Source organism: Pongo pygmaeus, chromosome 17 (assembly GCF_028885625.2).
Source record: "Pongo pygmaeus isolate AG05252 chromosome 17, NHGRI_mPonPyg2-v2.0_pri, whole genome shotgun sequence".
NCBI lineage: Eukaryota > Metazoa > Chordata > Mammalia > Primates > Hominidae > Pongo > Pongo pygmaeus.
The window spans coordinates 47,818,717-47,838,235 of NC_072390.2; the positions used below are offsets into that span (position 1 = coordinate 47,818,717).

Here is a 19,519-nt window from a genome sequence, read left to right on the forward strand (position 1 = left end):
AATGAATGTTATTCTCAGTTACACAAGGAATACATGCCAAAAAATGCACTCTTAATTAAGACTAAACAATTTTCATGGTTTGAAACTATATAAATTTTTCTCATGGAAATACAATTCAACTGGAAAGCAATAATAAAAATTAATTAGAACTCAACATAGAAATTTAAAAATACATATTTCTTAATAACCCATGGGTCAAAGAAGAAAACATGATGAAAATTAGAAAATATATCCAATTGATCAAATATAACTAATCAGGTTAGTTATAAAAGAGATTTCTTTATTAACTAAATAGATAATATTTAAGTACATGTTGAAATATACATTGGATGTGAGGAAATATAAACACCTTAAGAAATAAACACCTAGATAGGTTGTGAAATTCTGTATAAATTGATTTTGCTTATATGTATATGAGTCTAACTCCCATAGTGACTATAAATTCTTTTATACTAAATCATTGATCAATTGTTAATAAATAAAAATGCTATTAAATCACACAAAATCATAAAGAAGTTATAGTCAACAAAAGGAATTGAAGAAATACCAGAAAATAAATACATCAGGAACAAATGTAGAAAAGAAAAAACTCTCAATAAATAATATGTCAAAATAATCTATATATTTAAATATTTTATTTCATTGGTAATCAAATAAATTCAAGTTGAAATATTACATGCTAAGTTTACAATTCATTTATTGATATCTAATTTGTTTTTAATCATATCCCATGCTGGATTTTTTTTAAATAGTTACTTTTGCACACATAGTAGGGATATTTATTGTTATAACATGTCCTCAGGCAATTTTGCAATATATAAGAAGAGCTTTAAGATGACACAGAAATATAGTACTTTAGGGATTTATGCACACATAATTTTACATATATGAAATATATATCTTTTTATTTACATATAAACTTGGTGATAAGACAGGTATGAATAATTTAAAATTTTATTTTTCTCTTTATCTAAATTTTCTATATAGAAATGTACATTACATTTTTACTTAATATTTAATTTCTAAATGCTATAATTAGTGTTTGTGAAAAATTCTTACTTGTAGGCCTCTATGGTTTTTTCATCCTGGTAAATATCTTTATCCATCTCTTCTTTAATTTGCTGAGCCTTCAATCTGGCATTTTCACAGCCTTCTAAAGCTTCTTCAAGTTCTTCATTAACTTTTCTGTGTAGGTCCATTACCTAGAAATGAAAATATTTTTGCTTATATTTGCACTTAATGGTTGATTAAAAATAATAACTTCAACTTAGTGTAGTATTGATTTAGATCAAAAGTTCTTTAGAAACATTTTCTTCCCACATTTAGCCTATTGTTTGGTAAGTGGAATTTCAGCCCTGACAGGCATTAATGCTGGGAATGTATAAATGTTACTAAAGAAAATAATTTCAATATCCAAGTTAACATGTCCAAAATGAAATCATTATCTCTTCACTCATAAAAAATTTTTATTACTCAAATAATACTTTATTATTTAAAAAATCAGAAAACAAAGATGAACAATCACAAACAAAGTCACCTGTACTCCTCTCCACTAAGAAAAACCATTATTCTTAGGTTGGTGCAAAAGTAATTGTGGTTTTTGCCATTAAAAGTATGCACCAACCTAATATCTTGGTGTAATACTTCAAAATATTCAGTTTTTACTCTTTTTACTAATGAACAAACATCATACTAATCTCCTGTTTTACTAATTAACAAACATCATACTAATGCTCATGTCTCCATCTCTTCCTTCTGTCTCTCTCTGTACATCGCTGTATCACATTACTTTTACTTAATATTCCCTTACATCACACATACTCATGATTTAACTCATTGTCAATTATACGAGCATTATGCACAGTTTGACATGCACAACGCATGTATGAGGGACATGTAACATCAGCAGTACTGTGATGAAGAATCATGTAAGGAAATTGCACAATCTATAGTTATACTGCATGTTCTTGAATATTTTCTTCAAACGTACTGTTAAAACAGAATTTTCTGAGTCGTAAGGTATTAGCATATATTTTAAGAATTTTGATTAATCTTGGTTGCCAAATTACTCTCCAGAATAAGTGGTAACACTTTGTATTCTCACCAGTGGAACAGAAGAAAGCCCATGTTCCAAAACTCTTTCCAGCATTTTATATTACTTTTTCCTAATAATATTATTTAAATTGACAGGCCAAAAGGTTATTGTGTACATTTTACTAGAATTTGATGGCTGTTTCTATAACAATTTTGGAATGATTGACATTTTTACTACAATAAGCCTTCCTGTCTTAGGATATATTATGTGTCTACATTAATTGTCCCTTTATTTTCTTTGAAGATTTCATAGTTGTAGTCTTAAATGTCTATACCTTTATAAATTTCTTCATCAATATTTAATGACTTGCTAGTAAAGGAATTTTCTGTTTATATTTTTAACTACTTATTGAAAGTATAGAAAAAACTTTATTTGTGCTAGTAAAAGCATGTTGTATTGGATGGTTTAGTTCTGGGAATAGAAACTTATTTTGAAAACAACAGTCTTCTATTTGGTGTTTTAATTATAATAATATTAAAATAATTTTATTTCACAATTTTTAATGTATATCTTTTATTTCATATTATTGTCCTATTACATAGCAAAATTCCCCCAAATGATGTTAAATTATAATAGGGATGTCAGGTTTACCTGATTTGTTCCTATTATTACAGTTTTAGCATTTTAATGATTAATATGGATGCTTGTGTGAAATAGTTCTTTATTTAAATTAAGGTGTTTTTCAAATTTTAATTTTTATTATAATTGCCAGTTTTTGAATAATAAATACATCTTAAGCATCATTTGATAAAATTCTGTTTTTTAATCATGTTAATACAATAAATTATATACCTAGATTTTCTGCTGTTAAACCATTGGCACATTGCTATAATACATTTCTTTGGAGTGATATATTTTTCTTCTCTTACACTGAAGAATTCTTTGGCAAATAATTTATGTAATTTTTCAAATATGTATTTATTGGTAAAATATATGTAATGTTATTTTTATAGAATTTCCATAAAGTTTTGGTATTGAAATATGTCACCTTCATTTAATTTAAAAATTTCCCTCCTCTTCTTTGGACTAAATATTTAAAACAATATTGAAATTATTCATCTTTTACAGGTTAGATCATACGCAACTGCAATATCACCAGCTTTAGTGCAAATTATTAAGTGCAATAATTTGATATTTTATTTTTGAGTTTCCCTTTGATACTGGAATAATATCTACATACAAGATTTTTCTTGTGGTTAAGGTATTTTTGATAGTATAATTATTTTTTCTAGTTTTATGGGACGGTGATCTTACAATGCATCTTTTGAAATTTATCCTTCTAAATTTACTTAAGTTTATTTGTTGAAGTACAACTTATATAGTATAGAATGAGACAAGTTAAAGTGTACAATTCAGTGGCATTCGGTGCATTCACAATGTTGTGCCAACATCACCCTTTTCTAGTTCCAAAACATTTTCATCATCCCAAAGAGAAACCCTGAACTCATTAAATGGTTACTCCCTAGTCTCCCCTTCCTATTTTAAAAGATTCTCCTAGTGGGAAGACACAACGTAGTGAAACTGTGCTAGATGAAAGGCAGAATTCTGTTACTTACAGCTCCAAAGGAGAGATGGCTACCAGGTAGGGCTGTGTTAGGGGTTTCAGCTGGGGACAGGTTAGCAGCAAGCTGGAGCTATAGGGGACAGCTTATGGGTGGCAACCAGTGGGTGTGGGTAGCTAAATTTCAGGAGATCTCTGTGGAGTGGCTAATTTTAATCATTTCAGCAGACTCTGAAGTACAGCGGGTGTCCCTACTTGTCTGGGGCCTGTCTCTGTTGAGAATAGGATGGGTACATAGTGGTGTGGAATGTGAGGGCCCAGGAAGGGGTTGGATATGTGGGTTTAATCAGCTGCTCAAGAAAGGGAGGGCCAGCCTTTAGCCACGGCCTCAAAACTGGGTAAGACAACACAACACACTGTGTACTCTAAGAAGTAAAATATGTGCCTTGGCTACTCCATCATGCCTGGAACTCTGGAGGGGCTGAGTGTCTTTGCAAGCCTTGTTTTATGGCCTTAGCATATCTAGAGACATGATTTATATTTTGGCTATCTATGAGGCAAGGGATTCCCAGAGTTGTTTAGTCTAAAGGGGGCAACTCTTTACTTCCCACTCTGTATCTTGTTGTTTTGGGGGTTTTTTTCAATTTTTTTTTCTTGTTTTGGGCTTCTAGTCACCATCTTTGTCTGCTAACTTATATTGCATACCTTCTCGGTGGTTACAGAAAAAGTAGATTGAGCAGCCCTCTGGCCTAACTTGAAGGCAGCCTTCTCTCTCATTCGAAGACATCAAGTCTACCTCCCAGGTATTGGGGTGTGCACTTAAAGAGGCATAGCAGACTCCCTTTGTGAAAACTCAATTAGCCCAAAGTATCAGTCCTTTGACATGTTGTAATGCAGCAGCATTTACTAAAGCCCAAGCACACTGGCTAGGGGTTTTGAATTTTGTAAGCAACTGGGTAACTTCAGCAGGCCTCTAGCCAGGGCCTTAAAACTGGGTCAAGATTGCATAATAAAAAAATAATAATTTTAAAGAGTTTTAAAACTTTATTACAAACAAAACATGACAAACAAAACTTGATATTACATTTCCCCCAGCCCTAGGCAGTCATTAATCTTTCTGTGTCTATGGATTTACCTATACTGGATCTTTTATATAAATGAATTACGCAATATGTGACCTTTTGTGTCTAGCTTCTTAGCATAATGCTTTGACATTTTATTCATGTTGTAGCATGTATCAGTATCTCATTTCTTTTTATGGCTTAATAATATTTCATTCCATTGATATATTGCATTTTGTTTATCTCAGTAAATAAACATTGGGCTGTTTCTTTTGGTTATTGTGAATAGTGCTACTAATGAATATTTATGTACAAGTTTTTGCTTTTGTTTTTGTTTTTTTAGTCTCAGCTTTTGTTTCTTTTAGATATATACCTGGGAGTACAATTGCTGAAGAATATGGTAATTCTGTGTTTAGCTATTTTAGAAATAACCAAAATGTTTTCCATAGTGGCTGCACTATTTTTGCATTCCCACCAGCAAATTACAATGGTTCCAGTGTCTCTAGGGCATCCTTGTTACTTTCCATTTTATTTTTAATTCTATCCTAATGGTTATGACTGGTATCTTATTGCGGTTTTGATTTGCATTTTTTAAAGACTAATGATGTTGAACATACATCTTTTCATGTGTTTGCTGCCCATTTGTATGTCTTTCTGAAGATACGTCTATCTGTTCATTACTATGAACAGATACATAACAGATATATGTATATCTGTTCATGGCAAGTTCTCTGTTTATTTTAAATTTAGTTGTTTGTCTTTCAGTTGTCAAATTAGAAGAGTTCTTTATATATTCTGGGAACTATATCCGTTTGAGATATATATAATTTGCAATGTTTTCTTTCATTCTATAGGTTGTCTTTTTACTTTCTTCATAGTGTCCTTTGATGCAAGAATGCTTTTAATTTTGACTAAGTCCAATTTTTCTATTTTTTTCTCTTTTGTTACTTGTGCTTTCAGTATCATATCTAAGAATCCATTTCCAAATCCAAGGTCATAAAGATTTATCCCAAGTTGTTTTTTTTTTTTGGTTTTTTTTTGTTTGTTTGTTTGTTTTTGAGACAGAGTCTTGCTCTGTTGCCAGGCTGGAGTGCAGTGGTGCCATCTCAGCTCACTGCAACCTCCACCTCCCAGGTTCAAGCGATTCTCCTGCCTCAGCCTTCTGGGTAGCTGGGACTACAGGCCCGTGCCACCACACCCAGCTAATTTTTGTATTTTTAGTAGAAACGGGGTTTCACCATGTTGGCCAGGATGGTCTCAATCTCTTGACCTCGTGATCCACCCACCTCAGCCTCCCAAAGTGCTGGGATTACAGGCATGAACCACTGCGCCTGGCTATCCGTAGGTTTTCTTTCAAGAGTTGTATAGTTTAAGCTCTTATATTTATGCCTTTGATTCATTCTGAGTTAATGTTTATATGGTGGGAGGTAGAGGTCCACTTTTATTCTTTTGAATATATATGGATATTCAATGTCCCAGCATCATTTGTTGAAGAGGCTACACTTTCTTTCAATAAATGATTGTTCTTGCACCTTGTTAAAAATCAATTAGCCATAGATGTATATGTTTATTTCTGAAATTTCAGTTCTACTTTATTTATCTATTTCTTTATACTTAGGCAAATATATTTTGCTTACTACAGCTTTGTAGTAAGTTTTGAAATTGGAAAATGTGACTTCTCCAATATGGTCTTCTTTAACAAGATTATTTTTCTATCTGGGGTTCCTTGCAATTCCATGTAAATATTAGGGTAGGCTTTTCCATTTCTGCAAAAGATCATTGAGCTTTTGTTCTGGATTGCATTGACTTCATAGATATTTTTAGGTGCTGTTGACACTTTAACAATATTGAGTCTTCCAATTCATGAATACAGGATGTCTTTCAATTTATTCAATTCTTATTCAATTTATTTCAGCAAACTATTATAGTTTTTGCTATACAAATCTTTCATCTTCTTAAAATTATTAGTATTTTATTATTTTCGATGACCTGTATATGGAATTGTTTTCTTAATTTTTTTTGGATTGTTCACCACTAATGTATAAAAATACAACTGAGCTTTGTGTGTTGAGCTGAATTCTGCAAGTTTGCTAAATGTGATTTTTAGCACTGAGAGACTGTTTTGTGAATTCTTTGGTATTTTCTATATGTTAGATCATGTCCTCTGATAATAAAGAAAATTTGACTTTTCAATTTCTAATTTGTGTGCTTTTTATTTCTTTTACTTGCCTAACCACTCTGGCTTGAACTTTCTGTACAATGTCAAATAGAAGTAAAAGTGGGTATCCTTCTCTTATTTATGATCCTAGAGGAAAAGGTTTAAGTCTTTCACCACTATTTTCAGTATTACCTGTGGGTTTTAAAAAAAATGTCCTTATTCATAGTGAGCAAGTTTTCTTCTTTTTCTAGTTTGTTGAGGGTTTTTATCATGTAAGAATTTTGGACTTTCTCCATTGTTTGTTCTTCAACTGAGACAATTGTGTGTGTGTGTGTGTGTGTGTGTGTTTCCTTTATTTTATTCATGTGGTACATTAAACTGATTTATTTTCATATGTTGTATCACATATGTATTCCTGGGATAAATGCCATTTGTTCAGGATGTATAATCTTTTTAATATGCTGCTAGATTTGGGTTGCTAGGATTTTGTTGAGGATTTTTGCATCTATATTCATAAGGTATACTGGTCTATAATTTACTTCCTTGTGATATATTTATCAGGCTTTACTAACTAGGTAATGCTGACACAGATGAGTTAGGAAGTGTTCCTTCCTCCTCTTCCTCTTTTCCTTTTGGAAGAGTTTGAGAGTTTGAGAATTATTAGAGTGTGTGTGTGTGTGTGTGTGTGTGTGTGTGTGTGTTTGGTATAATTCACTCGTGAATCCACTTGGTCCTGGGCTTTTTTTTTTTTTTTTTTTTTTTTGGTGGAGGGGGGAGGTGGTTAATTACTTATTCAATCTCTTTACTTGTTATACACCTGCTCAGATTTCCTATTTCTTCTTGATTCCATTTTATCTAGGCTATCTAATTTGTTGGCAATAATTTTTACGGCCTCAATGTATGTATTTTTATTTCTCTCTGAGGAACTATTTGGGCCTCTCAGTGCTCATAATTCTGCTTTTCATTTTTGAGTATTGTCAGTTATGCTCATTTTATCAAAGAAAAATGTGTTTACTTTTACTAAGATATCACTTTTCTTCTACCTTATATTAGAGAGTTTTCATATTTTGGCTGCATGTCATTTATAGCCTTTCTTAATAGCATCTCAGTTTCATGATGGGGAATTATTTTTTCTTGGGGAATTACTTTCCCTTGCATTGTATACCCACAGTGGATGGTTTCACAGAGTTTATGGCTCACACTACAGAAGCCAAGAGGTCTAAACTCTCATTTTGACCCCTGGAACAGTTAGAAGGTCACCAGCTGACTTAAAGGCAGGTAAGCAGAAGCACTGATCTGGGAATTTAAGATGTGATGGAGTAGCACAGTAATGATGAAAGAAAAGAAGGGCAGTCATTGCATTAATGGTGACCATATTAGTCAGGCTTCTCTAGAGAAACAATCAGTAGGAGCGAGGAAGATGGGGGAGAGAGAGAGATTGATTTTAAGGAGAAGGCTCACACTATTTTGGAGGTACAAGTCCAAAATCTGCAGGGTACGTTGGCAGGCTAAAGACCCAGGGAAAGGTTGCTGTCCCAGTCCAAAAGTAGTGTGCTTACAGGACTCCTTCTTGCTCAGAGGAGGTCAGTTTTTGTTCTGTTAAGACCTTCAGTTGATTGCACAAGGCCTACCCACAATATGGAGAATAATATGTTTTACTCTAAATCTACCAATTCAAATGTGAATCTTGTCCAAAAAATGTACATTTATTGAAAACATCTGGAATAATGTTTGACCAAATATCTGGGCATCATGGCACCATAAGTTGACAATTAAATTAACTGTCATTTTGGCCCTGATAAGCTTTACACAAACATTGCTTTTTTTTTTTTTTTTTTTTTTTTGGTCTGCTAGCATGAATTCTTTCTTCCCATTCACAAGCCTGATCTTCCAGCTGCCCAACAACTCCACTTGCTCTGCTTATAATGTACCCAAGTTCACTATCAGGGAAAAACACAGTAAAACAAAGGGATACCAATTACAACACATATAGACAAAATTTTAAAGAATGACAATAAAAATGTTAACTAAATTGTGAGTTATACCAGTTAGGATTGAGTTTTGCTGTAAGTTACATAAATAAACCAAATAAGTTGCTTAAACAAGGTTGCAGTTAACTTTCCTCTCACAGAAATATGTCTGACTATCCTTTTGCTCTTCAGCCATCCTGAGTTGTGGCTTCCATCCCCAAGGTTGCTTCATGCTGTAAAATGGAAGTTAGAGCTGCAGCTATCACATCAAGGTTGCTGGAAGTTTAGTAAATAGCTTATGTGGCATTTTCTAAACTTCCAGCAACCTAGGTATGATAGCTGAGGCAAATGGCCAAATAGACTACCTGTTGTGAGGCAGTCTATTTCAAAGAGATTTCCTAGAAATTGCAGCCAATAACTCCTACCTATATCTCATTATAAATACAATGAGAAAAGGGAAATTGAGAAATATCTTCCAGCCTGACACATTGTCATCTAACTATATAGGGGTCTATTACTAAAAAAGGAGGACAGTACTTGCATTCTTGTCCACAGTGGAGAAATGAGACTTCAGTATTGCCACTACTTCAGTAATAGAAATTGTTATAGGCACTCTGAAAAATAACTTCATGTTATCTAATAAAATAGTAAATGTATATAACCCACAATCCAGTAAATACCCAACTAGGTATATAACCCCACTAGGAAAAATTCACATGCAGATACAGAGGAAGGTATTCGTGTGTGATTATTGTTTACAGTCAAATAAGCAGTTTTGTTGCCAGATATTGGAAACAACTCAGATGGCCAACAGAAGATGAAATGGTAAGTAATTACATTGTGAAATATCTATTTGATGGAACATTGTAAGTAAAATGAATGAACTAGATCTATACATATAAACAGTAGCTTGATTAAACTAAAAAATCGTCAGATTAAAAAACGGGTTGCAGAATATTGCACAATGTATGGTACTGTTTGTGTGATTAAAAATACTATGTATTGTTTATTAACACACACGCATATATATAATTATACAAATTTGGCTTATAAACACATGAAATTCATTATAAAGATTGTCTTTGGTAAAGAAGGAACAAAAGTGGAACTGTTGAGGGGAACACAGGAGACATTTAACAACTTGTTTTATTTACTTTAAAATGTTCAAAAATTAATACAAATTTAGATTTGTTCATTTTGTGACAATTATCAATAAATTATTTTCATATTCCACAATAGAAGAGTTAAATATCTAATTAACCATTAAAAATACTTTTATTTCATTTATATATTTTCATAAACAATGAAATTAATACACTTTACTTGTATTTTTGCTCAGTATGATTATGGCTTAAAAAAAGAACCCACAATTTTATTTTTCTGAAGTTCTCGTTTTGTTTTGCTTTGCTTCGAGACAGGGTCTCACTCTGTCATCCAGGCTGGATTGCAGTGGCACAATCACGGATCACTGCAACCTCAACCTCCAGGGGTCAAGCAATTCTCACACGTTAGCCTCAACCTCAAAGGGTCAAGCAAGCCTCCCACCTCAGCCTCCCAAGTAGAGGATACTACAGGCACGAGCCACCACATCTGGCTAATTTTTGTATGTTTAGTAGACATGGGGTTTCATCATGTTACTATGGCTGATCTGGGCTTAAGCGATGCACCCACCTCAGCTTACCACCAAAAGTGCTCGTATTACAAGCATGAGCCACCACACCTGGCTTTACCTGGCTATTTTAAATGACCAAAATTTTACTAGAAGTTTGACTAAATATGCTTAATAATCTTAAATATAATGGTAAGAAAAGAAGACATAGTTAAAATGAATACCAACAGTTGGTAATGTGTAGAGATAAAGAGCAGGTCAATTTTAAGAAAAAAAAAAAAACCTTTAAAGCTGTGTTAATTTCTTATGGTTGAAAAGTTTTTGCCTAACTAAGTAATAATTTATGAAATGCTCATGCATTCATTTATTTACCTTCATTTTTTTTTTATAATGGTTCTTCAGATCTTGAAGTTCCTGATTCTGCTTAGAGTCCAGTAGAGGGCCATGTTCATTCATGTAGTCTATGTCTGCTTGAATCTTTGCATTTGCTTCTTCTAACTCTGTCTTTTGTTTTTCAAAATGTTGTAGTTGATTAGCTTTATCTTCAAGATGCCATTGTAATTCTATAACATCGCTCAAATAGGCCTCGTGTTCTAGATATAGAAGGATAAGAACAAAAGAAAATCTGATTGGAGGAAATATTTGATAATACATAAATATAAAACACTTTAATTTCAGAAATTCCTTATTTGTGAATCTTACTACCTTTTTTTTTTTTTTTTTTTGAGATGGAGTTTCGCTCTTGTTGCCCAGGCTGGAGTGCAATGGCATGATCTTGGCTAACTGCAACCTCCGCCTCCCAGGTTCAAGCAATTCTGCCTCAGCCTCCCAAGCAGTTGGGATTACAGGCATGCGCCACCACGTCTGGCTAATTTTGTATTTTTAGTAGAGATGGGGTTTCTCCATGTTGGTCAGGCTAGTCTCAAACTCCCGACCTCAGGTGGTCCACCTGCCTCGGCCTCCCAAAGTGCTGGGATTACAGGCATGAGCCACCGCACCCGGCCAAATCTTACTACCTCTAAAATAAAAGGTACTATAAAGTATATTACTTTCTTAATTCATCGTCAAAAGGATTAAAATATATGTTTCATAAGATAATAGTTATTTTAGTACAAATCCTGTTTATGTTGTATGGTCAATGTATATTCTGACCATTCTATAAAGTACTCTATGTAACTGCTTCAAAGTGAGAACTGCAAGAGTAGAGGCCTTCCAAAACCACCTAGAAGGAAAATGATGAAATAAGACTTACAAATATCAGAACGTAAAAGGCAAAAGTGATTATTATTTTCTTATAGAAAAACACATGAAATAGTGAAATGAAAATTATTACAAATAAGATAGTTCATGTAAAAGTAATATAAAAAATGCTTACCTATATATAAATATGTTGAAAACAGAATATCTCACAATAGCAAAACTAAAACATAAAATAAACTACATAAATCTATTAATAAACCTAACATGAACTGGGTAAGGTCGTAAGGGGAAAGTGACAGCATGCTATCAAACAACACAAAAGTGAATTTGAATAAATGAATAAAATTATTTTTTCTGTATAAAAATATTTGAAATTTTAAGCACAGGAATTTCCTTATATTAACGTATAAATTTAATTAAATCTCAATGAACAGACAAGGACAATTTTAGAAAAAAACCATTAAAAGATTTTCTCATTATTTTAAGTTTCTAGCATTAACTGAATCTTGCATTCTTGGAATAAAACTAGGTAGGCTAGTTTATTTTCTTTTTTATCTTTTTAAAATAAATTTCTTGATGGAATTTGCTGATGTCTTTACTTGGGATTTTCTGCATTTATACTTGTAATTTTGGCCTGTATTTTTCTATATTTGTGCTGTGATCATTTAATTTTGATTTATAATTTATGATAGCTTCTTATATAAGCTATAGTTTCTTTTGATTTCTTTTCTCTAAGATGCTGTGGAAGTTTGAAATTGCATATTAAGCCCCATGGCCCTATGTATATATTTATTTATTTTGTGAAGAAGGATTTTTAGTTATTGGGTCAAAATCATTCCTTTAATGACTATATGAATATTTTGATTATCTATTCAGCAAGCTATTTTTCTCTGTAAATTTATTTAGTTTGTCAAAGTTTCAACAATATTCAAAGAAATTTGGTCTTAATGTCATCATCACCATTAATCACTGCTACCTCCCTATGTATTTTCATTCCTAATCTGAATCAGTTATACATTCTCACTGTTTTTTTTTGTTAATTTTGCCATTGGTTTTACATTATGCTCTTTCTACTGAGCCAACTTCAGCTTTGCATCTCTTCTGCATTACATATTTTTATTATTTTACCATTTTGTTATTGGGTTTCTCCTTTTTTCTTTGTATTTATTTTGCTTTTTTTCCTAACTTCTAAACTCATATACTTTGATAATTAAGTCCCTCTTTTTGATGTAACAAAAGCTACTGATTTCTCTTTAATGACTTAGATTTTTCCCATACATGTAATGATACTTTTAATGATTTTTTAAATGAAATACTTCTAAATTTTTTTTATTTTCTGATACATGCAATGTTTGATAACATCTTTTTTTATGTTTTTTACCCTCACCAACTAGATAGTTAGATTTTTGTTCTAAAGAGTCAGACATTATCTTGTTAAATATTGCCATTATTACTTCCATGAGGATCTTCTATTAAATATTCATGATGCCCTCTCATTCTATATGCCATGTTTTAAATATTTTATTTATATTTTTCTCTCCTTGTTTTGCTGTGATGCATTCCATGCAATTTCTTCAAGTTTTACAGTTAGCTATTACTTCTCTCTGAGTCTAATAAACAATTTAACCAATTATTATATTAATTTTATGTAATATATTTTTCATTTCTCATAGTTTTTCATTTGTATATTTTACTTTCTTTAAAAAAGTTTCTTGTCCTTGCTTTTATTTTTAAACCTTTTTATTTCTTGAAATGTATCAAACACTTATTTTATAATCTCAGATATAATCCTATATCTGACACATTTTGAGTAAAATTATGTGGTCTGCTTCTACTGATTCACACCCATTGAACCTGTATCTTTGTGTGTTTTATGATATTTAATATTGAGCTACTTCTTTTCTTGGAACTTTATCTGAGATAAATTTTTCATGCCTGGGTTGAAATTTTAGTCTTGCAGAGTAAATTTGCCTTTGATCCTGTCAGTTGCCTGACTTTACTACTAACCTACAGAACATTTAAATGACATTCTCCACTTAACAGTTTTTAAGCACACAGACAGCAGGCAGTAGGGGATCACAAATCTATTTGAGATGAGCACATTACAAATGTTCAGGAAGCATTGTTTTCCTCCATTGTATAAGAGAAACAAACAAGTTTCTTGGCTGCTCAATCTGAGCCACAGGTTTATTCATGGTCCACTCTTAGGCTGAGGATTAGTAGACCTTTGGATTCTCATTTTTATGTCCTGATCTCTAATTAGACTTGTCACTCTGGGTGAGACTTAAGCTTTATTTCCAGTATCCTGTACCCTACACATACATCAAAATGGCAACTCAAGGACATCACGGTTTCAAGGATTCCCCCAGGGCTAAATCTAACACTGATGTCTATTTATTTCCAGAAATTTCCATTCCAAACTTAAATGTTGGCCATGCTACATTTCTTATGTTCTTGACAACTTGTCAGCGTATTTTAAATGATTTGAAGAATTAAACTACATGAGCAAATCTGACAATTGAAATTATAACTTTGATATTATTGGTTTATTTTCTGATATAATAGTTAAAATGAACACCCTATTCTCAAAACTCAATGAATAACTAGACAGAAAATTCTTAAGGAGATAAAACACTTGAACAGCACTATCAACCAAATTGACCTGATATTTATAGACAGTCTACCCAACAACAGCAGAGTATATATTAATTTGAACTAAACAGAACATTCTCTCAGACAGATAAAATTTTAGGAAATTTATAAACTACAAATAATTTAAATATGAATGAAACATTTAAAAAATGTTTCTATGGCCTTATAGTATAGTTTGAAGTTGGGTAATATGATGCCTACAGATTTGTTCTTTTTGCTTAGTCTTGCTTTGGCTACGCAGACTCTTTTTTGGTTCCACATGAATTTTAGGATTGCTTTTTTCTAGTTCTGTGAAGAATGGTGGTGGCATTTTGACAGGAATTGCATTGAATTTGTATGTTGCTTTTGGCCATAAGGTCATTTTCACAATATTGATTCTACCCATCCATGAGCATGGAAGATGTTTCCATTTGTTTGTGTAATCTAAGGTTTCTTTCAGCAGTGTTATGTAGTTTTCCTTGTAGAGGTCTTTCACATCCTTAGGTATATTCCTAAGCTTTTTTTTTTTTTTTTTTGCAGCTATCGTGAAAGGAGTTGAGTGTTGAGTTCCTAATTTCTCAGTTTGGACGCTGTTTTTGTAGAGCAGAGCTATTGATTTGTGTACATTAATTTTTGTACACAAAATTAATATCCTGAAACTCTGCTGAATTAATTTACCAGTTCTAGGAGCGTTTTGGATGAGTCTTTAAGGTTTTCTGTGTATACGCTCCTGTCATCAGCAAACAGCAGCAGTTTGACTTCCTCTTTACCCATTTGGATGCCCTTTATTTCTTTCTCTTGTCTGATTGCTCTGGCTAGGACTTCCAGTACTATGTTGAATAAAAGTGGTGAAAGTGGGCATCCTTGTCTTGCTCCAATTCTCAGGAAGAATGCTTTCAACTTTTCTCTGTTCAGCACAATGTCAAAACAGCATGGTATTGGTATAAAAATAGGCACATAGACCAATGGAACAGAATAGAGAACCCAGAAATAAGCCAAATACAGCCAACTGATCTTCAACAAAGCAAACAAAACAACATAAAGTGAGGAAAGGATACCCTATTCAACAAATGGTGCTAGGATAATTGTCAAGCCACATGCAGAAGAATGAAACTAGATCCTCATCTCTCACCTTATACAAAAATCAACTCAAAATGGATCAAAGACTTAGATCTAATACTTGAAATCATAAAGATTCTAGAAGATAACACTGGAAAAACTCTTGTAGACAATGGCTTAGGCAAAGACTTCATGACCAGGAACTCAAAAGCAAATGCAACGAAACCAAAGATGAATAGATAGGACTTAATTAAACTAAAAAAGCTTCTGCTCAGCAAAAGAAATAATCAGAGTTAATAGACAACCCACAGAGTGGGAGAAAATTTTCACAAACTATACATCGAAAAAAGGACTAATATCCAAAATCTACAAAGAACTCAAATCAGCCAGAAAAAAAACAAATAATCCCATCAAAAAATGGGCTAAGGATATGAGTAGACAATTCTCAAAAGAAGATATGCAAATGGCCAACAAACATATGGAAAAATGTTCGACATCATTAATTATCAGGGAAATGCAAATCAAAACCACAATGTGATACCACCTAACTCCTGCAAGTATGGCCATAATCAAAAAATGAAAAACATTATAGATGTTGGCATGGATGCAGTGAAAAGGAAACACTTTTACACTGTTGGTGAGAATGTAAACTAATTCAGCTACTAGGGAAAACAGTGTGGAGAGTGCTTAAAGAACTAAAAGTAGATCTCTCATTTGATCCAGCAATCCCATTACCAGGTATCTACCCAGAGGAAGAGAAGTATATGAAAAAGATACTTGAAAATGCATGTTTATAGCAACAAAACTTGCAATGCAAAAATATGGAACCAGCCCAAATGCCCATTAATCACTTACTGAATAAAGAAAATGTGGTATATATACCATGGAATACTACTCAGCCATACAAAGGAATAAAATAATGGCATTCACGGCAACCTGAGTGGAATTGGAGACTATTATTCTAAGTGAAGTAACCCAGGAATAGAAAACTAAATATCGTATGTTCTCACTCATAAGTGGGGGGCTAAGATATGAGGACTCAAAGGCATAAGAATGATTTGTTGGACTTTGGGGACTTGGAGCAAGTTCTGGGGGTGGCAAGGGGTAAAAGACTACACGTTGGGTACAGTGTACACTGCTCAGCTGATAAGTGCACCAAAATCTCAGAAATCACCACTAAAGAACTTATTCATGTAACCCAACACCATCTGTTCCCCAAAAACCTAATAAAATAAATAAATAAATAAAATTTCCTAGTACAATATAATTAAATTAGCCATAACAGAAATTTTTATGAAAATTTCAAAATAAATGCAAATTAATCAGCAACTTCTAAATAAATAGATTCCATAAGAAATCACAGGGATATTTAAAAAGATATTTTGAAGTAAATAATAATGAACTCATGGCATATGAGCATTTATAAAATGCAACTAATGACATTCTGAGAAGAAAATTTACAGCTTTTAACTGATAATTCTAGAAAATAAAAAGGCATCAAGTAAATAATCAAAGATTCTAATTTATAAAAAGAGAAATACAGTAGGTTTAAATTATTCCCAAAGCAAATAAGATATGGGAAATCAGAGGAAAAAATTCAATGGTATAAAAGCTGAAACATAGTAATCAATAAAGGAAGCAAAAGTGGACTTTTTAAAAAGATCAACAAAATTGACAAATCTTTTGCTTGAATGACCATGAAATAAAGACACAAGGAACAAATTACCAAAATTAGGAATGAAAAAGATACCATCACTACTACTATTACAGAAATTAATTATAAGAGAATTTCATGAAAACATGTAGGCTGCAAACTAGATAACTAGAATAAAATCGACAAATTCTTCAGAAGATATAAATTACTGAAATTGACTCAAGCAGCAACAGAAAATGGAAGAGACCTTGATATGTTTTGGCTGTGTCCCCACCCAAATCTCAACTTGAATTGTATCTCCCAGAATTCCCACATGTTGTGGAAGGGACCCAGAGGGAGGTAACTGAATCGGCGGTGGCGGGGAGGTGTCTTTCCCATGCTATTCTTGTGATAATGAATAAGTCTCATGAGATCTGATGGGTTTATCGGGGTTTCTGTTATTGCTTCTTCCTCATTTTTCTCTTGCCGCTGCCATGTAAGAAGTGCCTTTCACCACCGGTCATAATTCTGAGGCCTCCCCAGCCATGTGAGACTGTAACTCCATTAAACCTCTCTTTCTTCCTAGTCTCGGGTATGTCTTTATCAGCAGCATGAAAATGAACTAATACAGTAAATTGGTACCAGGAGTGGGGTGTTACTGAAAAGATACTCCAAAATGTGGAAGTGACTTTGGAACCGGGTAACAGGCAGAGGTTGGAACAGTTTGGAGGGCTCAGAAGAAGATAGGAAAATGTGGGAAAGTTTGGAACCTTCTAGAGACTTGCTGAATGGCTTTGACAAAAATGCTGATAGTGATATTAACAAAAGGTCCAGGATGAGGTGGTCTCAGACGGAGATAAGAAACTTGTTGGGAACTTGAGCAAAGGTGACTCTTGTTATGTTTTAGCAAAGAGACTGGTGGCATTTTGCCCCTGCCCTAGAGACATATGGAACTTTGAACTTGAGAGAGATGATGTAGGATATCTGGTGGAAGAAATTCTAAGCAGTGAAGCATTCAAGAGGTGACCTGGGTGCTTTTAAAAGCATTCCATTTTAAAAGGGAAACAGCATAAAAGTTCAGAAAATTTGCAGCCTGATGATTCAGTAGAAAAGAAAAACCCATTTTTTGAGGATAAATTCAAGCTGGCTGCAGAAATCTGCATAAGTAGCAAATTTAATCCCCAATTTGCATAAGTAACAAATTTAATCTTGTTAATCCCCAAGACCATGGGGAAAATGTCTCCAGCCATGTTAGAGACCTTCATGGCAGACCCTCCCATCACAAGCCTGGAGGCCCAGGAAGAAAAAGTGGTTCTGTGTGCCAGGCCCAGGGTCCCCATGCTGTGTGCAGCCTAGAGAGTTGGTGCCCTATGTCACAGCCACTCCAGCTATGGCTGAAAGAGGCCAACACAGAGCTCAGGTTGTGGCTTCAGAGGGTGGAAGCCCCAAGCCTTGGCAGCTTCCACATGGTGTTGAGCCTGTGAGTGCACAGAAGTCAAGAAATGAGGTTTGAGAACCTCTGCCTAAATTTCAGATGTATGGAAATGCCTGGATGTCCAGGCAAAAGTTTGCTGTAAGGGTGGGGCCCTCATAAAGAACCTCTGCTAGGGCACTGAGGAAGGGAAATGTGGGGTTGGAGCCCCCAACAGAGTCCCTAGGGGGGCACTGCCCAGTGGAGCTGTGAGAAGAGGGCCATCATCCTCCAGACCCCAAAATGGTAGGTCCACCCACAGCTTGCACGTGTGCCTGGAAAAGCCACAGACACTCAACGCTAGCCCATGAAAGCAGTTATGAGGGAGGCTGTACCCTGCAAAGCCACAGGGGTGGAGCTGCCTAAGACCGTGTGAACCCACCTCTCACATCAGCGTGACCTGGATGTGAGACCTGGAGTCAAAGGAGATCATTTTGGAGCCTTAAAATTTGGCTGCCCCATTGGATTTTGGACTTGCATGGGCCCTGTAACCCTTTTGTTTTGGCCAGTCTCTCACATTTGGAACAGCTGTATTTACCCAATACCCATACCTCCATTGTACCTAGGAAGTAACTAGCTTGCTTTTGATTTTACAAGCTCATAGGCAGAAGGGCTTGCCTTGTCTCAGAGGAGACTTTGAACTGTGGACTTTTGGGTTAATGCTGAAATGAGTTAAGACTTTGGGGGACTGTTGGGAAGGCATGATTAATTTTGAAATATGAGGACATGAGATTTGGAGGGGCCAGGAGTAGAATGATATGGTTTGGCTGTGTCTCCACTCAAGTCTCAACTTGAATTGTAACTCCAGAATTCTGACATGTTGTGGGAGCGACCCAAGGGGAGGTAATTTAATCACAGGGTCCAGTCTTTCTCATGTTATTCTCATGTTAGTGAATAAGTCTCATGAGATCTGATGGGTTTATCAGGGGTTTTTCCACTTTTACTTCTTCCTCATTTTTCTCTTGCCACCACCATGTAAGAAGTGCCTTTAGCCTCCTGCTGTGATTTTCTGAGTTCTCCCCGGCCATGTAGAACTGTGAAGTCCAATTCAACCTCTTTTTCTTCCCAGTCTCAGGTATGTCTTTATCAGCAGTATGAAAACAAACTAATACAGACCTAAAACTAGGAAAT

The 19,519-nt window shown here is 34.0% G+C and overlaps 1 protein-coding gene across 4 annotated transcripts in view; it reads right to left on the reverse strand.

Annotated features, from left to right (window-relative positions):
- The window catches only part of CCDC178 (coiled-coil domain containing 178), a 515,145-nt gene that overhangs the window by 392,083 nt on the left and 103,543 nt on the right, over window positions 1-19,519 (reverse strand). For all 4 annotated transcript variants that reach the window (XM_054461207.2, XM_054461206.2, XM_054461208.2 and 1 more), the window contains exons 10-11: window positions 10,767-10,987; window positions 1,060-1,202 (exon numbers count right to left, since the gene is read on the reverse strand). In XM_054461207.2, coding sequence (XP_054317182.2) covers window positions 1,060-1,202; window positions 10,767-10,987 — 364 coding nt within the window. The remainder of the gene's footprint in view (window positions 1-1,059; window positions 1,203-10,766; window positions 10,988-19,519) is intronic.